We start from the raw sequence: 25,425 nt of genomic DNA, 5'->3' as shown, positions 1-25,425 counted from the left end.
GTGCTCCACAACGGGAGAGACCACAACAGTTAGAGGCCTGCGTACCCCAAAAAAACCAAAAACAAACAAACAAAGAGTACATCCATGTTCATAGCAGCGTTATTCACAATAGCCAAAAGGTGGAAACAACCCAAATGCCCACTGAAGGATGAACGAATAAACGAATGGTATAAACATACAATGGAATATTATTCAGCCTTAAAAAGAAAGGAAATCCTAACACAGGCTACAACATGGATGAACCCTGAGGACACTATATTGAGTGAAATAAGCCAGTCACAAAAAGACAAAGACTGGATGATTCTACTTATATGAGGAACCTGGAATAGTCTAAATCAGAGACAGAAAATACAACAGGGGTGGCCAGGGGCTGGAGGGAGAGGGGAATGGGAAGTTGTTTAATGGACAGAGTGTCAGTTTTGCAAGAAAAAAGAGTTCTGGAGATGGACAGATGCCAGCGATGGCCACACAACATTATGAACGTGCTTAATACCACACAGAAAAGTAAGGCATTGTGAAGGGAAAATTCAGGATGGGAATGGGATGGGATCAGGAGATGACCAAGGCTCTTAAAAGGAAAGGGTTATACTCTCTTTTTTTTTTTTGGTTCTACTCTTAATTCATACTGTATACACTGTATTGTTATTCTTTATATCATACATATATTTTAAATTTTGTATTGATTGAACTTTCAATAATTTTTTTTTTTTGGCGGTATGCGAGCCTCTCACTGTTGTGGCCTCTCCCGTTGCGGAGCACTGGCTCCGGATGCACAGGCTCAGCGGCCATGGCTCACGGGCCCAGCCGCTCCGTGGCATGTGGGATCTTCCCAGACCGGGGCACGAACCCGTGTCCCCTGCAGCGGCAGGCGGACTGACTCTCAACCACTGCGCCACCAGGGAAGCCCTCAATAAATTTTTTTAAAAACAAAAAGAATGTCCTTGATGAAGCAATACAAATTACTGTTATTGAATCTCGAACTTTGACCTCGTATTCTGTTTCTTGTGATGAACAAAGCACTTGGGCTGCATACCTCAGTAAGAGGATTGTCTGCAGGGAAAGCACGAGTGTGATCCAGTGCCGGCTGAATTAGATGCTTTTTTTCATGGTCTACCACTTTTACCAGAAAGAATAACAAACTACGGTTTTTACACTTGCACTTGGCAGACATTTCTTGAAACTAAACAAAGTGAGTCTGTTACTTTGAAGAAAACAATTGACAAGAGTTTCCCATCTATAATAAAAATCAAGCTTTCAACTGAAAATTAGAATGTTGGAAAACTTGTATCCACCACCTGGAGCTTGACAGCTTCTCAAACTTAGAGAGTTTCTAAGGAGATCAGCGGTGATATTAAGAAATGTTATTTACTGATGCTGTATAAAGAAATGTGTCAACATTTGGAAGAGCTGCCTAACTCAGTGAATCAACATTTTCCAAATGAGGGTGATGTTACAACGGGGCACAAGCCCCTTCCAACTGCAGGGCAGACGGTGAATTTTAATGTCATGGAGAGTGAAAACCTCCTTGTAAGGCTTCAGACTCCACATCAAACTAATCTTTAAGAAACATTAAGCTTGTCTAGTTTTGGAGTAATAACGAAAAATACCGCAACTACGTGAAAAGCTATTAAAGTACTACTGCTCCCTTTTCCAACCACACGTCTGGTTAGGAGCAGATTTTCTTCAGACTTCAACCAAAACGGACCGCAATGGACTGAAAGCAGAGCAGGCAGGAAAATGCAGACATTTAGGAGATATGCAAAATGTAAGAGCAGGGCTCTCGTCACACTAATTTTTTGTTCAGGAAAATGCTATTTTCATAAAGCATGCGTTATGTATGTTGAGATCACAGACTTATTTTACGTTTAATGAATGAGTCAATGTCCTTTAAAGTCTCAGTTTCGTTTCTAATTCGGTAAATCTCGAGCCCTGAGACGTCCCCGCCCTCACGGACGCCTCTCGCAACCCGAGCCGGGCTGCGAGCGCCGGGCGTGGGGAGCGCCGGGCCGGGACGCGGTCCACTCGGGCCGCCGGCTCTGCAGGCCCGTCCGCCAGCGCACGGGGAGGGGCCGGCAGCGCCGCCGACGTGGCTCCGGCTCCGGCTGCGGGTTCACGGCCGCCGCGGCCTTACCTGTTGGTCATTCCTGCCGCCACGCCCAGCATCTCCGGCGGCCACGCGAACCCGCACCGCGTACCCGTGCCGCTCCCGCCGCTGCCGCCGCTCCCGCCGCTGCCGCCGATCCTCCTCGCCGCGCGGACTGGCAGGAAGGGGCGGGGCAGGGGCGGAGGCCGCGCCCACCTAGGCTCGGCCCCGCCCAGCCAGCCCCACCCACCCCCCACCCCCGGAACCTCCCGCCCGGATGTCGGCCCCGCCTCCAGCTAGGCCCCGCCCGCGTCGGCCCAGCTCCCGGAACTGCCCAGCCTCCAGCCCGGGTCCCCGAAACCGGGGTCTCGGAGGTCGACCCCGCCTCCAGATAGGCCTCGCCCCTGGACCGCCCCATGTCGGCCCCGCCCCGCCTTGGCTCTGCCCTCGCCTTCAGGCCGCCCCGCCCCGCGCGCCGAGGCCCCGCCCTAGCGGAGTAGGACTCTGTCCCGGGGCCTGAGGGCCCGGCCCGGTCGGGGTGCGGGGCCGGGTCGCCCTCCGTCCTGCTCCGCTGTGCCCGCACCTGAATCCCGCGGGCGGGGAAGGTGGGCGGTGTCGGTGCTGATGTGAAGTCAGCTCCGCTCTGACCCGGTGCGCGCTGTGGGGCCGCTCCCGGAGCTGCAGCAGCGCTGAAGACCCCGTTTACGGACGGTTCTCGCGGAGCGTTCCGGGGAACCCGGTGAGCCCCGAGGGGTGGCGGCTGCCCCTTACGGAGAACTGCAGTGGGGGTGGACGGCGTGCGGCAGCGGAACAGAACTGGTCACACGCTTGTACAGGCAGGGCCAATGCAGTTTGTTTTTAAGAGTAACTGAGGAGGTTTGTTTAACCAGGACATTAATGAAATAAATCACGGTTTCTACACATAATACTACACAGATGTTAAAAAAATAAGAATAGCCAACAAGCACATGAAAAGATGCTCAACATCACTTGTCATCAGGAAAATGCAAATCGAACCGACCTCACACGCAGGGTGTTGTGTTGGTTGAGAAACTGGGGCCCTGGTGCACTGCGGGTGGAAATGTACACTGGTGCAGCCAGTGTGGAGAACAGTACCGAGGGTCCTCAGAAAACTAAAAAGAGAGTTGCCACATGATCCAGCAATCCCACTTCTGGGTATTCATCCAAAAGAGTTGAAAGCAGGGGCTAGAGGAGATATTTGTACACCCAAGTTCATTACCAGCATTATTCACAAATGCCAAAGGTGGAAACAGGTCCATGGATGGAGAAATGGATAAACAAAATGTGGTCCATCCATACAATGTAATAGTATTCAGCCTTAAAAAGGAAGGAAATTCTGACGTACGCTACAACACGGATGAAACTTGAGGACATTGTGCTGAGTGAAATAAGTCAGACAAAAAAGGACAAATACTATCTGATTCCACTTATATGAGGTCCCCAGAGGAGTCACACTCATAGAGACAGAAAGTAGATGGTGGCGGCCAGAGGCTGGGGGAGGTGGAAGTAAGGAGTTTTGATTAACAGGTACATTTTCAGTTTTGCAAGATGAAAAAGCTCTGGGACTTTCCTGGTGGCGCAGTGGTTAAGGATCCACCTGCCAATGCAGGGGACACGGGTTAGAGCCCTGGTCCTGGAAATCCCGCCTGCCGTGGAGCAACTAAGCCGGTGCGCCACAACTACTGAGCCCACACGCTGCAACTACTGAAGCCTGCACCCCTAGAGCCCATGCTCCACAACGAAGAGAAGCCACTGCAATGAGAAGCCCGCGCACCGCAACCAAGAGTAGCCCTCGCTTGCCACAACTAGAGAAAGCCAGCGTGCAGCAACAAAGACCCAACGCAGCCAAAAACAAATAAATTAATTTAAAAAAAAAAAGATGAAAAAGCTCTGGAGGTTGGTTGTACAACAATGTGAATATACTTGACGCTACTGGACTGCACACTTAAAAATGTTTAAGGTCAATTTTATGTTATGTATATTTTACAACAGTTTAAAAAAAAAAGGCAGATGATTTGTAGTAATAAAGAATGACCTCTGCAATATATTTTAAGTAAGGAAACAATGAAAAGGAGAAAAGTTTGTTTAGTATGCTGCCGTTCGAGGGAAGAGAAAAGGGAGACACCACCCACAGGCGCACGCGCGCGCGCGCGCACACACACACACACACACACACTCACCACTTGTATATTAAGAAATATCTGATGGACAAATTCTTAGAAATGCACAACCTGCCAAGACTGACTCAGGAAGAAATAGAAAATATGAATAGACCAATCACAAGCACTGAAATTGAAACTGTGATTAAAAATCTTTCATCAAACAGAAGCCCAGGACCAGATGGCTTCACAGGCGAATTCTATCAAACATTTAGAGAAGAGCTAACACCCATCCTTCTCAAACTCTTCCAAACAATATCAGAGGAAGGAACACTCCCAAACTCATTCTACGAGGCCACCATCACCTTGATACCAAAACCAGGCAAGGATGTCACAAAGAAAGAAAACTACAGTCCAATATCACTGATGAACATAGATGCAAAAATCCTCAACAAAATACTAGCAAACAGAATCCAACAGCACATTAAAAGGATCATACACCATGATCAAGTGGGGTTTATTCCAGGAATGCAAGGATTCTTCAATATACGCAAATCAATCAATGTGATACACCATATTAACAAGTTGAAGGAGAAAAACCATATGATCATCTCGATAGATGCAGAGAAAGCTTTCGACAAAATTCAACACCCATTTATGATAAAAACCCTGCAGAAAGTAGGCATAGAGGGATCTTTCCTCAACATAATAAAGGCCATATATGACAAACCCACAGCCAGCATCGTCCTCAATGGTGAAAAACTGAAACCATTTCCACTAAGATCAGGAACAAGACAAGGCTGCCCACTCTCACCACTCTTATGCAACATAGTTTTGGAAGTTTTAGCCACAGCAATCAGAGAAGAAAAGGAAATAAAAGGAATCCAAATCGGAAAAGAAGAAGTAAAGCTGTCACTGTTTGCAGATGACATGATACTATACATAGAGAATCCTAAAGATGCTACCGAAAAACTACTAGAGCTAATCAATGAATTTGGTAAAGTAGCAGGATACAAAATTAATGTACAGAAATCTCTGGCATTCCTGTACACTAATGATGAAAAATCTGAAAATGAAATCAAGAAAACACTCCCATTTACCATCGCAACAAAAAGAATAAAATATCTAGGAATAAACCTACCTAAGGAGACAAAAGACCTGTATGCAGAAAATTATAAGACACTGATGAAAGAAATTAAAGATGATACAAATAGATGGAGAGATATACCATGCTCCTGGATTGGAAGAATCAATATTGTGGAAATGACTCTACTACCCAAAGCAATCTACAGATTCAATGCAATCCCTATCAAACTACCACTGGCATTTTTCACAGAACTAGAACAAAAAATTTCAAAATTTGTTTGGAAAAACAAAAGACCCCGAATAGCCAAAGCAATCTTGAGAACGAAAAACGGAGCTGGAGGAATCAGGCTCCCTGACTTCAGACTATACTACAAAGCTACAGTAATTAAGACAGTGTGGTACTGGCATAAAAACAGAAAGATAGATCAGTGGATCAGGATAGAAAGCCCAGAGATAAACCCACGCACATATGGCCAACTTATCTTTGATAAAGGAGGCAGGAATGTACAGTGGAGAAAGGTCAGCCTCTTCAATAAGTGGTGCTGGGAAAACTGGACAGGGACATGTAAAAGTTTGAGATTAGATCATTCCCTAACACCATACACAAAAATAAGCTCAAAATGGATTAAAGACTTAAATGTAAGGCCAGAAACTATCAAACTCTTAGAGGAAAACATAGGTAGAACACTCTATGACATAAATCACAGCAAGATCCTTTTGGACCCACCTCCTAGAGAAATGGAAATAAAAACAAAGATAAACACATGGGACCTAATGAAACTTCAAAGCTTTTGCACAGCAAAGGAAACCATAAAGAAGACCAAAAGACAACCCTCAGAATGGGAGAAAATATTTGCAAATGAAGCAACTGACAAAGGATTAATCTCCAAAATTTATAAACAGCTCATGCAGCTCAATAGCAAAAAAACAAACAACCCAATCCAAAAATGGGCAGAAGACTTAAATAGGCATTTCCCCAAAGAAGATATACAGACTGCCAACAAACACATGAAAGAATGCTCAACATCATTAATCATTAGAGAAATGCAAATCAAAACTACAATGAGATATCATCTCACACCAGTCAGAATGGCCATCATCAAGAAATCTAGAAACAATAAATGCTGGAGAGGGTGTGGAGAAAAGGGAACACTCTTGCACTGCTGGTGGGAATGTGAATTGGTACAGCCACTATGGAGAACGGTATGGAGGTTCCTTAAAAAACTAAAAATAGAAATACCATATGACCCAGCAATCCCACTACTAGGCATATACCCTGACAAAACCATAATTCAAAAAGAGACATGTACCAAAATGTTCATTGCAGCTCTATTCACAATAGCCCGGAGCTGGAAACAACCTAAGTGTCCATCATCGGATGAATGGATAAAGAAGATGTGGCACATATATACAATGGAATATTACTCAGCCATAAAAAGAAACGAAACTGATCTATTTGTAATGAGGTGGATAGACCTAGAGTCTGTCATACAGAGTGAAGTTAGTCAGAAAGAGAAAGACAAATACCGTATGCTAACACATATATACGGAATTAAAAAAAAAATGTCATGAAGAACCTAGGGGCAAAACGAGAATAAAGACACAGACCTACTTGAGAATGGACTTGAGGATATGGGGAGGGGGAAGGGTAAGCTGTGACAAAGCGAAAGAGAGGCATGGACATATATACACTACCAAACGTAAGGTAGATAGATAGTGGGAAGCAGCCGCAGAGCACAGGGAGATCAGCTCGGTGCTTTGTGACCGCCTGGAGGGGTGGGATGGGGAGGGTGGGAGGGAGGGAGATGCATGAGGGAAGGGATGTGGGAACAGATGTATATGTATGACTGATTCACTTTGTTATAAAGCAGAAACTAATTAAAAAAAAAAAAAAGAAATCTAGAAACAATAAATGCTGGAGAGGGTGTGGAGAAAAGGGAACACTCTTGCACTGCTGGTGGGAATGTGAATTGGTACAGCCACTATGGAGAACGGTATGGAGGTTCCTTAAAAAACTACAAATAGAACTACCATATGACCCAGCAATCCCACTACTGGGCATATACCCTGAGAAAACCATAATTCAAAAAGAGACATGTACCAAAATGTTCATTGCAGCTCTATTCACAATAGCCCGGAGCTGGAAACAACCTAAGTGTCCATCATCGGATGAATGGATAAAGAAGATGTGGCACATATATACAATGGAATATTACTCAGCCATAAAAAGAAACGAAACTGAGCTATTTGTAATGAGGTGGATAGACCTAGAGTCTGTCATACAGAGTGAAGTTAGTCAGAAAGAGAAAGACAAATACCGTATGCTAACACATATATACGGAATTTTAAAAAAAAATGTCATGAAGAACCTAGGGGCAAAACGGGAATGAAGACGCAGACCTACTTGAGAATGGACTTGAGGATATGGGGAGGGGGAAGGGTGGGCTGTGACAAGGCGAAAGAGAGGCATGGACGTGTATACACTACCAAACGTAAGGTAGATAGATAGTGGGAAGCAGCCGCAGAGCACAGGGAGATCAGCTCGGTGCTTTGTGACCGCCTGGAGGGGTGGGATGGGGAGGGTGGGAGGGAGGGAGATGCATGAGGGAAGGGATGTGGGAACAGATGTATATGTATGACTGATTCACTTTGTTATAAAGCAGAAACTAATTAAAAAAATAAATAAATAAACTTAAAAAAAAAAAAAAAAAAAAAAAAAAAAAAAAAGAAGATGTGGCACATACATATAATGGAATATTACTCAGCCATAAAAAGAAACGAAACTGAGCTATTTGTAATGAGGTGGATAGACCTAGAGTCTGTCATACAGAGTGAAGTAAGTCAGAAAGAGAAAGACAAATACCATATGCTAACACATATATACGGAATTAAAAAAAAAATGTCATGAAGAACCTAGGGGTAAAACGGGAATAAAGACACAGACCTACTTGAGAATGGACTTGAGGATATGGGGAGGGGGAAGGGTAAGCTGTGACAAAGCGAAAGAGAGGCATGGACATATATACACTACCAACCGTAAGGTAGATAGCTAGTGGGAAGCAGCCGCAGAGCACAGGGAGATCAGCTCGGTGCTTTGTGACCGCCTGGAGGGGTGGGATGGGGAGGGTGGGAGGGAGGGAGATGCATGAGGGAAGGGATGTGGGAACAGATGTATATGTATGACTGATTCACTTTGTTATAAAGCAGAAACTAATAAAAAAAAAAAAGAAATATCTGGAAATATAAGATATGCAAGAAACTAGTAACAGTTGAATCTGTAGAGGGTCTAGGGATTAGAAAGGATTAGAACATGCACACAAAATACATTTCCTTAATGGAGTATTATAAATTCATTAAAAATTCTAGTTATAAGAGTAGCAATTTGAGAAAATACGCAGTATGGTTAATTGTATAGGATAAGTTAAAAATTTTACATACAGTGTGTGATTTACAACTGGTTAAAAATGCTTCAATATCAACAGTAGTTCTGATTTGTTTGGAGAACAATCTATGTGATGTTTTCCTATATTTCTTTGTTTTCTAGAAAAGAATATGTATTAATTTTTAAAGAAAAAATCAAAATATTTAGAGACTTGTACTTGTCTTGATATCTCATCTCCCAACAAATTTCACCTCCCACTTCTTTTCGAATAAAGAGTTGGGGTTGTTTTGCATATATATTCCAAATGTTCCCAAAAGTAAGAGATTAATTTCATATCAGTTGTTTTGCTTAATTGTTGTTGTGGTTATATTTTATAAAGCAGGTTTCTTTTCATGGTACCTTGCTTCCAACATGCTGTAGTTTGTGATCTATTAATCTTGCTGTCACTTTAGGACACTTGGCTAAAAACTGGCTACCTCTGGGTCTCTAATGGTGGTTTTAAAGCAGTAGTGCATTTCATTATAGTTATCCTGTCTGTGGATGGTTATCTGGGTGAGCTGCTTCTGTGGTTGACCAATGTCTATCACAAAGACGGAAAAAAATATTGTCTCTTGGTCTTAAATGTTAAAGTGTATTTCTTATTTTTCATATTTCCTTGGAGTCTCTCAGGATGGAACCACAATGTCTCCAAGACTGCTTCATTCATTTTTGTTTTGACTCTCATTACTCAGCTTTCAAAAATGAAATTTGGTATTTGTAAGTTTATGTGTTATACGTATGTGGATACACATTTACACACAAAAGGCATCTGATTGGAAATAGTTTAGAGGTTGTATTCAGAATAAACACTTATTTAATGTGGCTTTTCTTCTTTTCATCCTCCATGAATCTCCAATAGACAAGTACATACTAGGAGGACAGGGAAAACAGCGTTTATCTGTCCAGAAGTGGTGGGTTAGTTAGACAGCTTTTTCCTGCATCCTCAGGCGATATATACTGATCTCTTTTCTGGCTCCATAGCAGAAAAGCTCTGCTTATACGTGATGTGTCCTGGTTGAGAGGGAAGGGTGTGGGCTCAGGCACATTCCGGTTCAAACCCTCCCAGCCACCTGCTGAGTGGTTCACCTTCTCCCTGCTTCAGACTCCTCCTCCTCAAAAAGGAAATAATAACGGGGCCTACTTCAAAAGTTAGTTCGAGGATTAAATAAGATTCACCTTTCAACAAATATTGGTGCCAGGCACTGGGGAATCAGTAGGGGAAAAAAAGACACAATAGAAGCACTAAGAACAATGCCAGTTACATAGAAGCATAACAATTGTCAATACTCTTTACTATTCAGGAATTCAAACATTACATAAACAGGTAACTTATCAAGAGACAGCATATTGTAATACCTGTGATCTCATGTTGCAGAGATAGTAACTGAAAACAGTTTGGTGTCTGTTTTCCCAGATGTTTTCTATATGTTTAGCAACTGTGTATGTTTTCTTAAATGGCACTATATATACTATTTTGCATCTTAATATTTTAAAAATATATATCCTGGATAGTCTTCTACTTCAATACGGATATCTCTGGTTCATTCTTTTTAACAGCTGCACTGTATATTCCATTTATTTATAGATCAATGGATCTCGACCCTGGCTGTTAGAATTACCTGAGAAGTTTTTAAAAACTGCCAATGCCACTGGGATTAACAGACACATGCTACCGTATATAAAGTAGATAAACAGCAAGGATTTACCGTATAGCACAGGGAACTACATTCAATATCTTGTAATAACCTATAATAGAAAAGAATCGAAAAAATATATATATATACATGTAACTTGTTTCCTCTCCCTGTGCTCACACCAATTTCTTCTCTAATCTGACCTCAGCTCTCTGCAGGCTCCAGTGGATCGTTGTTGCTAAGTCCCACGGATCGGTGGTTCCCAAACTTGAGTGTGGACCAGAACCACACAGCATGCATGTTAAACCCTGCCTGCTGGGCCTCTGGCCTGTGGTTCTGATGCAGGGGGTCTGGGTGGGGCTGAGACTTGCATTTCTAACCAGCTCCCTGGAGATGCTGTGGCTGCCGTCTGGGGAGCACACCTTGAGAACCACTGAGCAAAGGGAATGAAACGATCAGATCTGCAAGCAAGAACAGGCACATGAAAAAATAGAGTCCTAATTGGTTTTAACCCCAGGGGGGAAAGACTTGTTAATCATTCCACTATAGTTAGTAATTAATGCAAGGCCCTTCTCACATCCTTTCCATTCTCTTTTCAATTTAACTTAAATTTTCTTTCATAATTTCTTTCTCCTATTTTTTCCCTTCACACTCATGCCCTCCCTCCCCACGGCTCCCAACTCTAAGGAAGGATTCTCACAGTTTTGGTATACGTCCTTTCTTTTGCTTATGTTGTTGGAGAATATGTATGGTGGTTTGTAAATGTCCACGTTACATTATGTGAGGGGTGTTTGGCTGTAGGTCTCGCTGTCTCTTGCTCTGCCCTGTGTTGAAGCACCACCTGCACACGAGCCTCTATTTCAGGCGCTATGTAGCTCTGCAGATCCACCTCCACGCCGCCTACAGGTGGACACCAGTTTGCCTCCCCACTCCCTGCTACCAGGGTGGATGCTTAGACGAAGACTCCCGGGCTCGAGCCTACGGCCTCCTGAAAACGCCCCACTTCACGTGGATAAGAAAGAGCCCGGGGCTAGGGGACATTGCACAGGATGCTGAAAGGTGAAGGAGGCTCAGCTTTCATACAGGTTCCTAAAACTCTGCTCCTTTGAGCTACACAGGGACCAGCCCCTTACCCTCCCCCTCGGGGTTATCCGCCGCCACGAGGTCAGTGCAGTCACAGCAGAAGCCAGTCTGGCTTCGTGTGTCGCCTGGTGACGTACGTCCCACAGTGTCACGGCCGGGGAGGGGCTGGTCAGGAGGGCGATGGGGTGTGTGTGTGATCACTCATGGAGGAAAACACGGCAAAGAATGAACCACAATGTTAAGAACGGCTTCCTCGGGGTGATCTTTACACTGCTTGTATTTTTCAAGTTTTAAACTTTAGGGACATGGAACTGGTTGATCATAACACTTTGCTCCTGACACTTTCATCCTTGGTCCATTAATGGCTCACTTTTAGTTCATCGTTTTGTTACACAGTTGATTATTTTTAATAATGTAGTAAGAACCCATGAAAATACCACTTAAAGAAAAGCTAGGTCCTTCATAATAATTTACATAAATACATGGTTACCCCCTGGAACCATCCTCTTCCCTCGCTCCATCCAAGGCGGCTCTCATCCTGAATTCCTTGTTTACCATCTCTTCTTTTTATATAGTTTTATTGAATCTATATGAATTCTTGAACATACACTCACATATCTGCAAACAAGCAACTAAAATTTTAGTTTGGTTTAACTTTATACAGAGAATACACTATATAAAATCCATTAGAACTTTTTTTAAACAATTTGCATTTTTCTTTTTTTTTTAATAAGCAGATAATTCATTTTTAATTATTATTTATTTATTTTTTTGGCTGTGTCGGGTCATTTCTGCGTGAGGGCTTTCTCCAGTTGTGGCACTCTTCATCGCGGTGCGCGGGCCTCTTACTATCGTGGCCTCTCTTGTTGCGGAGCACAGGCTCCAGACGCGCAGGCTCAGTAGTTGTGGCTCACGGGCTGAGGATACTGAGGATCCACCCAACTTAGTCATGAGGTATTATCTTCTTTTACACATAGTTGGATTTGATTTGTTAATCAAATTTTGTTTAGAAGTTTTGTAGCTATATTCACTATGAAATGGTTTGCAATGTTCCTTTCCAATTACATCTTATCTGTGGTATCAGGGTTTATGCTGGCCTTATAGAGTAAGTTGGAGAATATTTCCTTTTTATTGTCTGAATAAATCTGTATGAAATTGGGTCAGTTGTTAATTGAAAATTTGGTGGGACATGACTGCAAATCCACTTGGACTTTGTGTTTTCTTCTTGAGAAGATTTTAAACACCATTTCAATTTCTATTGTAGGTATAGGGTTTTTCAAGCTTTTAAATTCTACACAATCATCGTACACAGTAATACAGAGTAAATTTAAATTTTAAAGAAATTGTTTTATTTCATTTCTAAAGTTTCACAATTGTTAACAGTTATTTATATTATTCTCATATCTTTTAAAATTCGACTTTATCTATTATGTGTCCCCTGTTTATTAATAAAGTTACTTGTGTCATCTCTCTGCTTCTCTTGGTCAATCCTGCCAGAGTTGTGTCTTTTAAAAGATATGAGAATAATAAGCAGGATTTTACTACTTTTCTCAAAGAACCAAGTTATTTTTCATATGCCTTTAAAATCTCATGTGTATTTTATACTTACAGTATATCTCAGTCTGGAATAACTACATTGCAGTCTTTCAATATCCACATGTGAATAGTGGCTACTGTATTAGACACAGAAGTTCTAGAACAAAGGAGTTCATTCTAAAATATTTCAAAGTCGTCATATATAAGGCAGTTTGAAAGCTGATCTGAATGGTTCCTCCTTTTCCAGGAAAGGAGGCAGAAATAGTGCAGTCATGAAATTAAGTTAGCTGCATATTTTATGGGTCCCAGGAGAAACGCACAAGGCCAGAGAGACTGATCTCAGTCAGAAGCTCAGAATGAATCATAAGAATTAAACACTGGACAACGTCCGGTGGTTAACAGGAGTTTTCAGCTTACAATGAGATCACTCTATACCATAAAATGTAGAGAGTTCCTAATCATGCTTAGTGTAACAGGTATACTGATACGCTGTTCTAGACGCTACAGATCCATACTTTGTGAAAAATGGCATTTCACTCTGGGAACTGTATCTTATCATCTTAAACTGCACTAAAATAAATAATATAAACTATCTGTTACACTGCTCAGAACAGGTCTGAATTCTAGCCTCTACTTTGGTTATAAGTAATAAAATCATGCTTTTGTGCACAAACAAGATATCGAAAGAAATCAATTGTGAATAACAAGCAGTGCTCTTAGCAAAGGGTGACTCTTTTTGGAACCTGGTACAGTATGGGCACAAGGTCTGTTTACTGATTGTTTTTCAGGTTTATAAATTTTCTTAATTTTAAAAAGAATCCCTTTCACTGAAAGTCTGTGGTGTCCTCGGTTTTCTTCCATCTTTGCGCCACTAGACTTAATGCACCACTACCCCTCCCACCCCGTGCAGTGAGTCACATTTATACCTATGCTCAGACAAAGCAACTGGAAAATACATCACGGGATAATGTAGGTACTCTGAAGCCAGGCAGACCAGGCTTCACGCACAGTTCCATTTCCTCGGGGAAGTTACTAAGAGTAAAGACTGAAGTTAAAACAGAAGTGTTCTCCAGGGAGTGTGGCCTTCTGGTAATCTACTGGGGTAAGAAAAGGAGCAAGAAGGCATGGCCAGTCCTCAAGGGCCCCCCCTAGGAAAGCGTACCCTGTGTCTAGCCAGCAACAAGTTAAGAAACAGCATAACATTTAAAGTTGATCAAAAGCCAAACAAAACCCAAACACCTGCTTTCTTCAAAGTTACCAAAAAAGATACAAGAAACACAGCTAGCAGAAATCGCAATATCTTGGATAAACTACATTTTAAATTGCTTTTGCTAATTAGGAAAGCAGTAACAGAAATGACCTAAATGTCATTGATATTAATCTTAAAAATATTTAATTTTTGTATTTAGAATTTAGTACATCCCTCAGAAAAGATTTATAGCCACAAACAATGGTTTCTCTGGATAACATTAATGCTAATCTTCTTGGTAATGACAGTGACAAGAGTGTGCTGAAACTAGTCTGTAATTCTACATTGAAAGTGGAAAATAAAAACATCTAACATTTATTGTGTGTGTCCTATGTCCCAGACACTGTGCTGAGTCAGCCTCTGACTGCATCATTTCATTTAATCTCCTGAGGTTATTACTTTTATTGGGCAATTAGGAATGAGTTAGTTGCAATGCAACAGGAATTACACAAATTGGCAAATCTACAGACAGGAGGCAGATTAGTGGTTGCCAAAGGTGGGATGGGTTAGTGGGGGAGAGGCTAACAACGGGTAGGGAGTTTCTTTCTGGAATGATGAAAATTGGGGCTGGTTTCACAATCCTGTGACTACACTGAAGCCATCCAGCTGTACACTCTACACAGTGAGTTTTATGGTAGGTAAATTATACCTCAATATTTTTAAAAAACACAATGTACAAATTATGTAAAAAAGAGAAAACTGTGTGCTTCAGGTGGGAAAAGAATGCATAAAATGAACATGTTTGTCATGAGAAAACCATGAATTTATTGTTGATCCTCTTTCATTTACACTCTCACCCACTTTTCCCTCCTCCCATATTAATTTAGATCAAATGTGACTTTAATAAATATTTCAGCATGTTTTTAAAAGAATTCTTTTTAAACCTAAACATTATCAAAACTAAAAAAGCTAAAAATATTTCTTTAATATCAAATATGTTGTCAGTGTTCACGTTTCCATTTCCAACACCTTTTTTTTTTTCAGTAAAACTGTTTTTTATTTGTTTGTTTTTGTTTTTTTTTTCGGTACGCGGGCCTCTCACTGTTGTGGCCTCTCCCATTGTGGAGCACAGCCTCCAGACGCGCAGGCTCAGCGGCCATGGCTCACAGGCCCAGCCGCTCTGCGGCATGTGGGATCCTCCCAGACCGGGGCACGAACCCGTGTCCCCTGCATCGGCAGGCGGACTCTCCACCACTGCGCCACCAGGGAAGCCCAAACTGTGTTTTTTTTAAATTGGAGCATAGCTGAGTTACAATGTTGCATTAGTTTCTGCTATACAGCAAAGTGACTCAGTTATACATACACATATATCTACTCTTTTTTAGATTCTTTTCCCATACAGGCCATTACAGAGTATTGAGTAAGAGTTCCCTGCGCTATACGATAGGTCCTTATTAGTTCCAACATCTTTCAAAAAAACTTTACACATTAGCTACATCAAATAATCTATTAGTTCCACTTTTTTTTTTCCCTAGGAGGACCTGCATTTGGAACCTTGTTTATTCATCCTCAGCCTCTTGGCCGCTGCCCAGCCACCATCCAGGGACCCGGCTCAGTGCTCTCCCATGTCGAGTCTCTGCTCGGTGGCTGCTGTTTTACGTGTTCTTCTCCCTCTGGAGCAGGTTCTCTCAAAGGTTCCTTAGAAAGGACATGGGAAGTAATTTTTTTTTTTTCAGTGCTTAAGGATCTGAAAATGTCTTTCTCTTTCCATTTAACTGAGAGCTTGTGTTTACAGAATTCCAGGCTGGAAATCATGTTTCCTCAGAATTTTGAAGGAATTTCTCCAGTGCCTTGAGGTGCGCAGTGCTGCTGTCGAGAGGTCTGATGCGGCTCCCCTTTCCCTCCTGTGTCCTGCGTATGTGACTTGTTTTTTTTCTCTTTGGAAACCTTTTAGGAGCCTCTTTTTCTCCTAAAATTTACATCGATATTCCTGTTTCAGTCATCTTCCTCCACTTACCATGGGGCTATGTTCCACTAAACCCACTGAAAGTGGAAAATGCATTTAGTACATCTGACCCCATAAGTGTTGTAGCCCAGCCCGCCTTAAACGTGCTCAGAACACTTACGATAGCCTGCAGTTGGGCAAAATCATCTAACACGAAGCCTGTTTTATAACAGTGTTTACTATCTCATGTAACTTGTTGAATTCTCTACTGAAAGTGAAAGCAGAATGGTTGTCAGTGTACCGACTGTTCACCCTCTGGTCGCGGGGTGACTCGGAGTCATGGCTCCACTGCCCAGCAGCACGGCAGGGGCCGGACCACGTACTGCCAGCCTGGGGGAAAAGAGCCAAATTCAAAATTCCAAGTACGGTTTCTACTGAATAGGTATCGCTTTCGCACCATCAAAAAATCTTAAGTCGACCTGTCCGAAGTCAGGACTGTCTCTACTGGATCTTTGATCAGCCCTTTATTTTGAACTTCTCTTTTAGTTGCGCAAAGCTTTCTTGCAATATTTCTTTGAAATTTTCTATTTCTTTTATTTTCAGAGACCAGAGACCATTAAATTCTGAGCTTCCTAGATTAGAATGTCTGCTTCTTTTTGTTCAATTTTTTTTTTTCTGTTTGAACTTTAATACCACGAGCTCATTCCATATTGCTAGTTGAAGGCCCTGGAACTCTTGCCCCAGGTTTCCGTGATCCCTGAGCATCAGCTTGGCCTTCTTTGCGCTGGGCTTTCCCCACTCCTTCTGGGCATCCGGAGCCCCTGCGTTTACACGTCTCGATTCCGGGAGCACAGACATGCTGACTTGACTCTCGGTCCCAAGTCCTCACCCTGAGAGAATCTAGGTGGTCTGGCTCGGGTAGGGCCCTGCACCTGGTCCAGGTGACTATGGCTGGGCCTCCCTGCATCTGTATGGTGTGTGTGGGGAAGGGGTAGTGACCGTCCTCAGAGAGCAGGGGTGAGGGCAGACTCTGGAGAGGTGGGTGGGAGTGGGCCCATCCTCCAAGGAAACCAGGTGGTCACCTGCATTACTGAACCTGAAATCACGTTTCCTCACCATATTCAGCATTCAACTCACAGGAGCCTTTCTATTTTTTTAAACGGTAACAACTTGAATGTCAGAACTTGATTCTTTTCCCACGTAATCACATTTTGAATGCAGGTGAACAACATTTCCCTTCTCCATATAACCAAATACATAAACAACCAGACGCTTTTTAACACTCATGGGTGAAAATCAGCCCAAAGACACCGCAAAGTTGTAACAGGTTGTCCTCCTGGGCTTATGCCGAAGCCACAGTTGATTTTCAGACACCAAATCAAAACACAACAGTCGGGCTTCCCTGGTGGCGCAGTGGTTGAGAGTCCGCCTGCCGATGCAGGGGACACGGGTTCGTGCCCCGGTCCGGGAAGATCCCACATGCCACAGAGTGGGTGGGCCCGTGAGCCATGGCCGCTGGGCCTGTGCTCTGCAACGGGAGAGGCCACAACAGTGAGAGGCCCACGTACTGCAAAAACAAATAAACAAACAAACAAACAAATCACAACAGTCTTGCACCAAGTGCCACCACCACGTTCCTACTTAATCAAACGCGAGCGTTTGTGTGCTCTGTTTACCAAACAGCAACGTTGCTGTATCTTCATGGGAACTATTAGATTCATCATTGGCTGATGGGGGTAAAGGACACGGCACTGCTAGTGAGTAGTCCACTTCTGCCTAAAGGAATGTAATTCTCCAATTACGCTGACTGCAGAATAAGCAGAGTTCGCTGTACAAGAAACCCTCACACCACAGAGGCCGGAACTTGAGAGGTGCCCACGGAAAGGCCAAGGTGGCCTGAGTTTCAGCTGGGTGTCAGATGCGGCAGGCACCATGGACCCAAAGGGCGACCTGCATTCCTCCAAGCACCCAGGGTCCGAGGTCCCAACTGGTAAAGACAGCAGAGAAGGAACCCAAGGTTCATTTCATAAAGCAACTCAAAATGCCCAGGAGACCTCGGTTAATTGAAGATGAGTAGGCGTAACAATGCAACACGTTTAATAGAAATATTAAAATAATCATTACATTTCCTCTCATTGCTGAAACCAGGGAAGGATACCCCTTTTGTAATCAAAGTAATATATTTTTTATCTTGCTAAAAGGCATTTTTGTTATTATGTCCATAGGTAGAGAATATATTTCAAAACAAGTTTTTATAGACTTCAAAGAGGCCTGGACTTGCAGAGACAGTGAAATTTATTTAAATACTGTGACAGTTATAGCGCATACTGCTGGCATACTCATATTCACAGCTTATAAAGGAAAAAGCTAAACTTAAACTTTTAAAGCCAGCTCTGAAATAGATGCATTTCATTAATACATTCACTAGTAGGTCTGTTCTTCTAAAACAGGAGGAAAGACAGACATTGAGATTTTTGTTTAAAGAACAAACTCAACATGTCAGCAGCAAATTTCAGTTAAATTAAATTGGAAACCAAAGTTCCCAGTCACCAAAGTACAAAGTCAGTTCACCAGCTGAGACTGAAGATCGGCGTATGAACTGGAAGCTAAGAGAGCTCCCCAGAGCTACTGTGAGGCGATTTTTCCACAAAGAAATACTGCAACTAGCATTCTCACGTTTATGATTTAAGGACACGTGTTTGATGGGCTCCATGGAATATTCAGAGGCGCCCAGGCAGGTGACCCGCACCTAGAGTTTCTCTCGGGGCTGTGCGACCTCCCAGGGCCCCATGCAGCACGCAGCAACCTGTCCGCTGGGGCCGGGAGCACGCGGAGCCGCAAGCCGGAGCCCCGGTGAACGGTCATCTGGGGAGGCGGCCCGGGTCCCGCCAGACTCCTGGCGTGGAAGCAGCTGAAGCACAGCAGGAGCCTGGGCAGGGCCCCGGCCCCCCACCAACCCCCACGGGAACGTGGCGACCAAGGGCTTATGATCTGACCCCAGAACAGGTTTTGAGGTAATACACTTCAGAGAAAAAAGAACAGCTCATTTGAAAGGAAATAACGAAATGAATCACATTTTAACTTAGTCTCGTAACAAACGGCAGCACATTCACTTTACATTCCCGTAATAAAGACGTCAGCGTTACTGATAAAGCGTTTTCCTTCACACTCCAACTCACAAATTTTCTCTCATCATTTGTCACTAATAACAATCTATCTGCAAGTCTGACCTTGCGATAAATGGTCTTCAAACATTATTTTAAAAGCCTGAATCCCAGCTGGTACAGGACCGAAATCTAGTTTAACTTCAGAATTCACAGTGCGGCCCCGACACAGGTGGCCTGAGGGTCCGGAGGAGGGAGTGGGGTGGCCTCGTGGCCCCTGGGTCTGGCGGCAGCGAGAGGGGCAGGGTCCCTGGGCCGCGGCCCCTCCCACACTCGACCTGCTGGAGTTCACCGCGGGCCGAGCCTTTTAAACCCATCAGACACACGTACGGACACACACACGGAGACGTGACTTATGTACACACGCTTCTGGACAAAAGAACGACAGACGTATATGTGAACCTTTTTTGCCGAATGGATTCTATTTGGTTAATAAATAATGCTTTTCCCATCGGTCTATCGAAGTCCAGACCAGCTGTGCAGATAGGACGCCCAGCCGGAGGAACGGGAAGCATTTTCCTCCTCACCTGTGGGGAGCAAAACAAAAGCGTTAATCTTCACACACCACATTTTCATGCTACAAACCTGTCTGTCCTTACACTTATAGCATTTCCTGTCTGTCTCAGACAATCCCCGAATGCATATTGAGCAACAACATACAGCCCTGGGAGCTGTGGCCAGCTGGGAGCACACATGTACAGAAGCAAGGCTCCGTCTTGTCAGGGGGCTGAGATCCTGATTCTGCACAGAAAAACGCTGTGTGACTCACTTCCTTCGGGAGCAAAGCTGACTTATCACACGTCATACGTCAAGCAGGAAAGACACACGCAGCCTGTGAACCTGCTGGGACCAGACACGCAGGGAGCAGGCGTGTTAACACGTGCACGGCCGGCAGAGCACCAACCTGCCCCGCCCAGCAGTGCCCCCTGCACGCTGCTCATGTAGGGACCAGGGTGGCGCTTTCTGTTGTCTTTCCTCACACAGAGGCTGGAAGTTCTCCCCTGTTCACATAAAAGTGAAACTGCCCCAGAGAAGACTCTTAATAGCAACCAGAGAAAGGAGACACGCTGCCTCATTGCCTTCGAAGGAGTAAACAGTTAGGCCCACGACGGCCTTCTCAGCAACGAATTCGCCCCGCTGGAAATTCTCCGCAATGCACTTCGTGTGTAAGGAGAGCTTTCTAGCGGAAGGTCTGAGATGCAGGTAGGAATGTACTCTCCACGCACGGTCCTGGGCCTCGGCAGCCCCACTGGGGACACTTCTCTCCCACGACCCTGTGGGGAACGGCTCCCGGGGGGTGGGTAGGGTGAGGACATCGACCACACGATAAAAAGTACGACACAAAAGGGAACTGTGTTCGTGGGCAGGATTCAACTCTAGGATCACAAATCCAATTTCAAAGAACTGGAAGATCAAAGTGGACACTGCACTGTTGCCTGCTGTGTGAAAATGACGCAAACACACCATAGCTGCCCTAAAACGTTAAAGAGCCAGCTTTTCAACCCTACTCATGGGGACACACACAGCAGAGCGCGTCCAATGGACAAAGTTTCAAAGCTCTGGTCTGCGTCCCAGGCACGCGCACCTTGGGCGGCAGCGGCCAGCCTGGCCTTCTCCTCGGGGCTGAGCTGCAGCATCGTGTCCACGACGGGCAGCAGCCGCGCCCGCTCGCTTCCCGGCTTCAGGAGGATGAACTGCAGCAGCACGTTCTTCAGGTATTCCAGGTTGGCGGCCGACTGCTCTCGTGCCTGGTTCCTCTCCAGCCGCCTTATTTCACTCTTCAGAAGCTGGTGTCAGAGAAAGGAGTGCAGACGGGTTAACACGGCAGACTGGAGGCACGCGGTCTTCTTTCTCTTCCCCGAAATGCCCCCAAAATGGCAACAAAGGAGCGACCAGGCCGGCAGAAAAGAGTAGATGAGAAACATCAAGAGGCTCCTAGAAGTCGGGAAGCAGGCGCCGTGGGAGACGGAGCCAAGGGGCCCAGCCGCAGAGGCAGCACCGCGCACGGTGGGAAGCGGGGCCGAGACCGGGGACCGGGGTGGGGGGACAACGCGGGTCGGCGCCCCCTCCGCACTCGGCAGAAGGGGGCCAGGGCTCAGGGCTCCGGGATGACAGACTGTGGGCCACACCCACCGCCATCCCCACTCCCGCCCCCGCCCGGCAGGCAGGCAGGGTGTCCACAGCCAGAGCCGCTACAAGACGAACAGCACTTGACCAAACAAAAGTTGAGTCCAGGACAGACAGACAACTCACAATGAATATCAATCAGAAACTAACAGAAAAGAGGGCACAAGACGATGTGAAAAAGATGCAGGATGGTGAATATTTGAGGAAGATTTCTGGGTTGAAACAAATAAAAATACATGGTTATAACATCATTTCAGGTTAGTCCATGGAAGTTGGCCAACTCTGTCCTCAAACATAGGGTCATTTAAAAAAGTGACACTAAGGTCTAAGAAATCATGGGACAATGTCAGTCTCTGGAAGCATAACATCTGAATAGTCACTCAGGTTCTGGGCTACTTAGTGATTTTTTTAGCTGTGATAAAGCTTTGACAATGTGGGAAAATGTTATTTTATATATTTTATAGAGACGCATACTAAAATAGTTAGAGGTGGAATGTCATGATATATACAATTTACTGCAAATAACCGAATTAACTCAGCATTAAAAACAAAATTTGAGGGGCTTCCCTGGTGGCGCAGTGGTTGAGAGTCCGCCTGCCGATGCAGGGGACACAGGTTCGTGCCCTGGTCTGGGAGGATCCCACATGCCGCGGAGCGGCTGGGCCCGTGAGCCATGGCCGCTGAGCCTGCGCATCCGGAGCCTGTGCTCCGCAAGGGGAGAGGCCGCAACAGTGATAGGCCCGCCTACTGCAAAAAAAAAAACCCAAAAAAACAAAATTTGACAAGGACAGCCTCTGGCCCTACACTGAGATAGGACCATCTATTTGGAGAAGCAGGTCCAGGGCAGAAGCAGGCACTTTTCAGACAGACACAAGTTTGAACTTTCTCCACCCTGATCAACTTGTTCTCACCCAGAGATGATGAGGATTAAATATGATAACATAATGTAAAGTGCAGGGCCTGGCTTCTGAGAAGTGGTCAACAAACAACATGACTGTATTACAGAGAGTTCAGGTGCAGATAGCTGCGTAATCCTCAACGGCCTGGTTCCTACATGCTTACAGAGTCGACTTTAAACAGGAAAACCTGCCATGCCACTTTTTTTTTTTTTTTTTTTTTGCGGTACGTGGGCCTCTCACTGCTGTGGCCTCTCCCGCTGCAGAGCACAGGCTCCAGACGTGCAGGCCCAGTGGCCACGGCTCATGGGCCCAGCCGCTCCGCGGCACGTGGGATCCCCCCGGACCGGGGCACGAACCCGCGCTCCCTGCATCGGCAGGCGGACTCTCAACCACTGCGCCACCAGGGAAGCCCCTCTCCCATGCCACTTTGCCACTAATTGGAAGCGCTCTACGGTCCATGTCTGGAATTTAGGGACACACATCCTTTCAGGTTTTACTAAAGCAAACGTGGAACAAGGACTTGTGAATGGCTGTCTAATCTCTAAATCTATTCTGGTGTCTTAGAAAAAGTAGGAATTAAAATAGTCTTTAAATCAAAGATATAAAAGCCAAGAATATTTCTCCATTTCAGAAACGTAACATTGTAAGGGATCAAGGTGTGATGGACACGAGTGTGTGTTATGTGTGGAGGGCTTCCCGGAGGTGGCGTCCCGCCCTCACCTTAATCTGCTCCATGAGGATGGCGTTGGTGGCTTCTGTTTCCCGAAGCAGCCCGTTTAAGTGGTCAGCACTTTTTGTGGTGGAACTGAGCTTTTGAACCAATTCTTCTTTGGTGAATTCAGCATGCCAGGAAGGAGGCTCTGCAAGGAATTGCCCCAACAATTATTTCCAAAATGAGGGGTCACAGGCAAAGATTCTAAATAAGAAAATACCCAAGTATTGACACTTCGCTCTGCTCTCCATCCCCCATGGCCCAGTTAAAAGGCTGCATGTGACACAGGTAAGATGGACTCTGCTGTGGAGTGGGCCGCCTGCCTGGACACAGGCTCAACGAGCTCGTTCTGGAAGCTGTCAGGCCAGTGTGTAGGCACCAACTTACTGATTTCATCCTCCTACATCTGTTAATGACTCGAGAGCTGGTGTCTCTTTACTTATAAAGGAGGAAGTACCAGCAGTTACTGATCACTTAAATCATGGTCTCTCACAAGGATTTTCTACCAGGGAAGGAGCAGTATTATTGCTCAAATCTAATACATGAGGGAAGAGGCTCAAAGTCAACAAGTAATTTTGGCAAAAATGGCAAAGCCAAGTCTGACTGTGGAGCTGTGGCCACAGCGTATCAGGACTAACTCTTCCTGGGGGACAAGGACCAATCACAGTCTAGGACCGAGGACACAACTGGTCCTCGCTCCAGATCCTGGAGACTCCGAGATGACAAACAGAGTCATCTGAACTAGGAACATTAATGTGCATTATAGGTAAGAAGAAAATAGTCCAAAACTTTACTACAGTTAATAAGGCAAGTTTAGTGTGACCACTTCATCAAGAGGAACAAACGGAAACTGTCAGTTTCTTAGAAGGGTGAGAGAAATTTATCCTATTTCTGACACCACTACAGAACTTCCAACCACCTATTTCTGGCTCAAGCTTTGGGTGGAAATTTTTATTTTGTTTTAAAAAAAAATTTTTTTTTTTTTGGTTTCATTCTGCAGGAAAGTTTTCCATTTGAAAAAGGGTGGAATACTGAAAAAAAATTTATTAGAGTAGCTCAAAAAAGCATTTATAAATCAGAGTAATATTAGCTGGATAGGACAGCAGAATTAACTAAAGGCACAATGAAGCAGGAAGTGTACCGAGTCTGGCTTCGGGAGAACGGAGCAGCTGCTCTAAGGACTGCGGGTGGATGCCGGCAGAAGATACGGACTCGGTGTCCGCGGTCTCCATCCCCTCCCCCTCCTCCCGGGTCGTGGCCGGCACATCCAGAAGCGGGACGTCTGTGCTTCTCCTTTCTCGAAGGCTCCTCAAAGGTTGCTGGGAAGAAGCTGGGCCTGTTACATGTTTTTTTTTTTTAAAGAGTAAGAGTTTGTCCAAAATTATGGATTCAGCATCAACAGGGATACACAGTAAAGTTAAAATGATTCTAGGGATGGCAAATGATATGGTAGGGAATCTGAAAAACCAGAAGACAGGCAAATGGTGTAGAAAGAAAGAACTTCTGAAACAGCCCTAACAATTTAGTTATTGAACTTTTAACCACTTAAGTCAATTCAGCAAAAGTGGTACTTGCTACCAGAGTTAAGATAAACCATTAGATGACACAATGCAGAGGTCTGGCCAGCTGCTAAACAAGGGCAAAACCCCTTCCACCAGATTCTGAGGATTGGGTGTTTACCGCACTGCAAACTCTGGGACACCACACTGCTGCTGAGATCAGCTCCGAGGAGGCTCTTGCTGACCACTGGCCTCACACTCCAGCCCTGCTGGTTCCTGCCACTGCCCGCTCCTTTCGTGGCGTCCAGCAAAGAAGAGCCCCGAACCCAGGGCAGGCTGACTCATCACAGAGTCCAGGCCGGGCTCCCCTGCTTGCTGATAAGCAGCACTGACTAAACTGGGAGATTGATAAGATGCTTCCGAGCACGTTACTTTATTAATCCCAAGAAACCGCGAGGTCAGAGAAATTAAATGGCTTCGCCCAAGATCTCAGAGGTGCGTTAGGGACCAGAATTCTGACCAGATCTTTTCACTTCAAGTTTCCTTTATTCTCCTTTCCATGAAGTTCCCTCTCCCGCCCCCCTTTTCAAACATTAGCCCTTTGGCTGCCTTTGCTGAAGCACCTTCCTGAAAGTCTGCTAACTGCTTATGCTACTGCTAATTCTTTATTCCAGTGTCTCCCTGGCTGGTTACTTTCCTCTGATGACTCCTGGCATAGGTTTCAATCCTGAGGAGTGACCACAGCTGCCAACGCCCTGGTGACAAGGAATCAGTATCAAGTATAAAGCTGATAGTTAATAATGAAGTGTGGCCTCAACTTGGCTGACGGGTTCCCATCTCTTCCAGGAAGCAGAACAGAAGTCGTGTGTGTGGTTAAACTCCAACTCCACTAATTAGAAACTTGAAAGGGAAGAAGCTGTGTTTGGC

The 25,425-nt window shown here is 44.7% G+C and overlaps 2 protein-coding genes across 5 annotated transcripts in view; both read right to left on the bottom strand.

The window, feature by feature from the left end:
- Positions 1-2,257, bottom strand: part of LIMS1 (LIM zinc finger domain containing 1) — a 100,686-nt gene extending 98,429 nt beyond the window's left edge. For 2 of the 4 annotated variants that reach the window (XM_081253563.1, XM_081253568.1), the window contains exon 1: positions 2,132-2,238. In XM_081253563.1, coding sequence (XP_081109689.1) covers positions 2,132-2,163 — 32 coding nt within the window. In that variant the 5' untranslated portion in view covers positions 2,164-2,238. Of the gene's footprint in view, positions 1-2,131 lie in introns of all 4 variants that reach the window. The other 2 variants (XM_081253566.1, XM_081253565.1) reach the window with 2 other exon arrangements.
- A 15,495-nt stretch (positions 2,258-17,752) lies between these two features.
- The window catches only part of GCC2 (GRIP and coiled-coil domain containing 2), a 35,813-nt gene continuing 28,140 nt past the window's right edge, over positions 17,753-25,425 (bottom strand). Inside the window, exons 20-23 of the mRNA XM_081254148.1 lie at positions 24,141-24,335; positions 23,008-23,147; positions 20,847-21,048; positions 17,753-19,788 (exon numbers count right to left, since the gene is read on the bottom strand). Coding sequence (XP_081110274.1) covers positions 19,718-19,788; positions 20,847-21,048; positions 23,008-23,147; positions 24,141-24,335 — 608 coding nt within the window. The 3' untranslated portion in view covers positions 17,753-19,717. The remainder of the gene's footprint in view (positions 19,789-20,846; positions 21,049-23,007; positions 23,148-24,140; positions 24,336-25,425) is intronic.

This window comes from Mesoplodon bidens (assembly GCF_964165515.1).
Source record: "Mesoplodon bidens genome assembly, chromosome: 14".
NCBI lineage: Eukaryota > Metazoa > Chordata > Mammalia > Artiodactyla > Ziphiidae > Mesoplodon > Mesoplodon bidens.
This window is presented reverse-complemented; position numbering and strand designations above follow the sequence as displayed.